The sequence below is a fragment of the Colius striatus genome, chromosome 25, assembly GCF_028858725.1.
Source record: "Colius striatus isolate bColStr4 chromosome 25, bColStr4.1.hap1, whole genome shotgun sequence".
Classification (NCBI taxonomy): Eukaryota; Metazoa; Chordata; class Aves; order Coliiformes; family Coliidae; genus Colius; species Colius striatus.
Window position 1 is genome coordinate 734,363 of NC_084783.1, and position 2,492 is coordinate 736,854.

The 2,492-nt window shown below is 50.9% G+C and overlaps 1 protein-coding gene across 1 annotated transcript; it reads left to right on the forward strand.

Moving 5' to 3' along the window:
* Positions 1-537: 537 nt before the first annotated feature.
* Positions 538-801, forward strand: TINCR (TINCR ubiquitin domain containing). Its single transcript, XM_062015278.1, has one exon. The coding sequence runs from the start codon at positions 538-540 to the stop codon at positions 799-801; it is 264 nt and encodes an 87-aa protein (XP_061871262.1).
* Positions 802-2,492: the final 1,691 nt, after the last annotated feature.

Genomic DNA, 2,492 nt, shown 5'->3' on the forward strand with positions numbered 1-2,492 from the left:
ATCTTCAGGGTGTCCTGGCTCACCCCCACCCTGTGAGGCATCTCCACTATGTGGAGATCTCTTCTTCCTTCAAATGGCCACATTAAACAGCTGTGAGGTTCCTCAGCTCCTGCTTTGTTGAACTCATCTACCCCAGCTCTGGCAGCTTTTTGGAGTAGGAGACATGAAGCTACTGAACCCATTCATTCCTCACATGCACCCACGTTTCTAATGGCTGTGGACATCTGGCTTCAAAGTCCTCTGAGAGCCAGTGGAATGAAGAGCAGTCTGTGAAGACAGAGTGGTAATTGCTGTGGGATTTAGGGGTGTGTGGAAATGACTCATGGAGCTGTTTCCCAGTCAGCAGGCTCTCAGAGCCAGGTGAGCTCTTCCCTGGAATGTGAAGCATGCAGCGTGGCAACTGGGAGGAACAGGTTTGTCAGGACATTTGAAGTTGTTCAGAGGCAGACAGAGCCTCTGCAGAGCCACATCCCTGCTCTAGCCACCTCCCAGCTGGATGTTCCTCTGTGCCACACTGGCCTTGGGCAGCTGGAAGGGATGGACACGCTGCGAAGGAGCCTGTCTCGCTGGAAGAGGTACCACATCAAGGTGCACCTGGCTGAGGAGGACCTGATGATGCCCCTGACAGTGAAGCCCAGAGACACAGTGATGGACCTGCGGGCTCACTTGGTACGGGAGGGTGTCACCTCCTGGAAGAAGACATTTTATTACAACTCCAGGCAGCTCGAGGAGCACGAGACTCTCAAAGAAGCCAATATCCAGAATGGCTCTGTCCTGCTTCTTGTCAGCAATAAAAGGTAGGTGAGGAGCTGCTCTGCAGTGGGGGAGGTGTGAGGGAGGGGAATGCTCTGTGGGCCTCAGCCCCTTGGGCTGCTTTTCCTTTTGGGGTTTGCAGAGAGCAGATCAGGAACTTCAAACTGCCATTTCCAGCAGGCTGACTGAGATCCAGAGCTCTTCGTATCCAGACATGCTGGAGTGTGCAAGAAGGGAGTAGGAGGAGGAGGAAATCTGGTTGATGCTGCCTGTCCTGTCTCTGATCAGGTCTCCTGACTCTGTGGCCAAACAGAGGGAGAGACAAGACGTGCAGAAGTTCAGGAGAGGTTGTGCTGCATGGGGGGTGCTCTGGGAGCCTTGTCCTTGTTCTTTCTTGTTGTCCTTGTTCTTTCTTGTTGTGCCTGGCTTTCTCCATTTCTTTTTAGTAGGTGGGCTCTGCAAGTAATTGGGGGTAGTGCAGCCCTGCTCTGACAGAGAAGGGTTGTGAGCTGCCAGCTTACAGCAGAGTGCAGAGTGCTGGACAGAGAATGCAAGAGGCTGCAGCAGAAAGCAGGGTGAGAACAGGGAGTCCAGGACAGCCAGTGCAAAGGAGAGGAATCAGGGCAACTCATGTTCCAGTGGGGATGAAAGCTGAGATAATGGAGCTGAGACCCACTGGCCCACAGCATAGTTTAGATTCAGTGGGGTGAATTTATGCCCACCTGTGCTGTCCTTCCTAAGGCCTGGTTGTTGCTGCTAGCATGATTAGTTCTGTGAAGCATGTTGGGGATGGTAGGTAGGAGAGGTACACAGCAGAGCAGGGCTTGTATTGTGTCTCATTCAGCTTTCTAAAGCCTGAGCCCTCTGAGTTATGTGTCTATGCTGATCAGAGTTTTAGTGCAGAAAAACCTGCACTAAAGGCTTCAGTGCCTATGTGCCACATACTGGAATGGTCCCATTTTCCAGTCCAGAGGCAGCTTGAAATATCTCACAAAGAAGATTTAATAAAGCATTTCCTTTCAGAGCTCAGCCAGACACAAGAGATTTCACATCACTCAGCTAACAGCAAAGCCCAAGTCACCTACAGCCCCTTTCTCCTACATCTCATTTCAGCTCTCTGATTAACTTGGCTCAGCTCCTCCTCTTCACCTTGTTTTAATGGCAGGAGCATTTCTGTTCCTTGTTGTTTCCAGTGTTTATTTTCCTAAAGTGTACAGCCTGAGTTTTCAAGAGTGAAAAAGGATTTGGAGGGTCTCAGTGGATGGAGTGCACACACTGACACTCCTTTGACAGATGCCTGATTTGCACAACTTGCTCTGCACCTTCCCACAGGCTGCAAAAGCCAGGGTGGCACTGCAGCAATGCAAATGTCACCAGGAGATCCTGTCCCTGCTGTGCTGAGCTCAGGGTGCCCACCTGAAGGCATTAGCCATCTCTGAGCATGTAGGCCCTGTTGCTCCAGGTCTCAGTTTCAGTGAGTACATGAAAAAGGGACATTTCTAATGGGATTTCTAATACTTTTCTCCTGGAATGTCATCAAAAGCTTCCAGGCTCCTAAACAAGCACTGCTGGCTAATCTTTCTTGCCCTTTCCCAGGGCTGGGTGCATTGTGGGGGCTGGTTGGGCTCTCCTTGACTTCTTGGACATGAAGGATTATTGGGTTGAGTCAACCTCAGCCACTTCCAAAGCATTCTGTGTGGCATGAGTGGCAAGTGCCAAGATGCTGGGGATACTCTTCT

Coding starts and splice junctions, on each gene's coding strand:
- TINCR (XM_062015278.1), top strand. CDS start 538: ATGGACACGCTGCGAAGGAGCCTGTCTCGCTGGAAGAGGTACCACATC.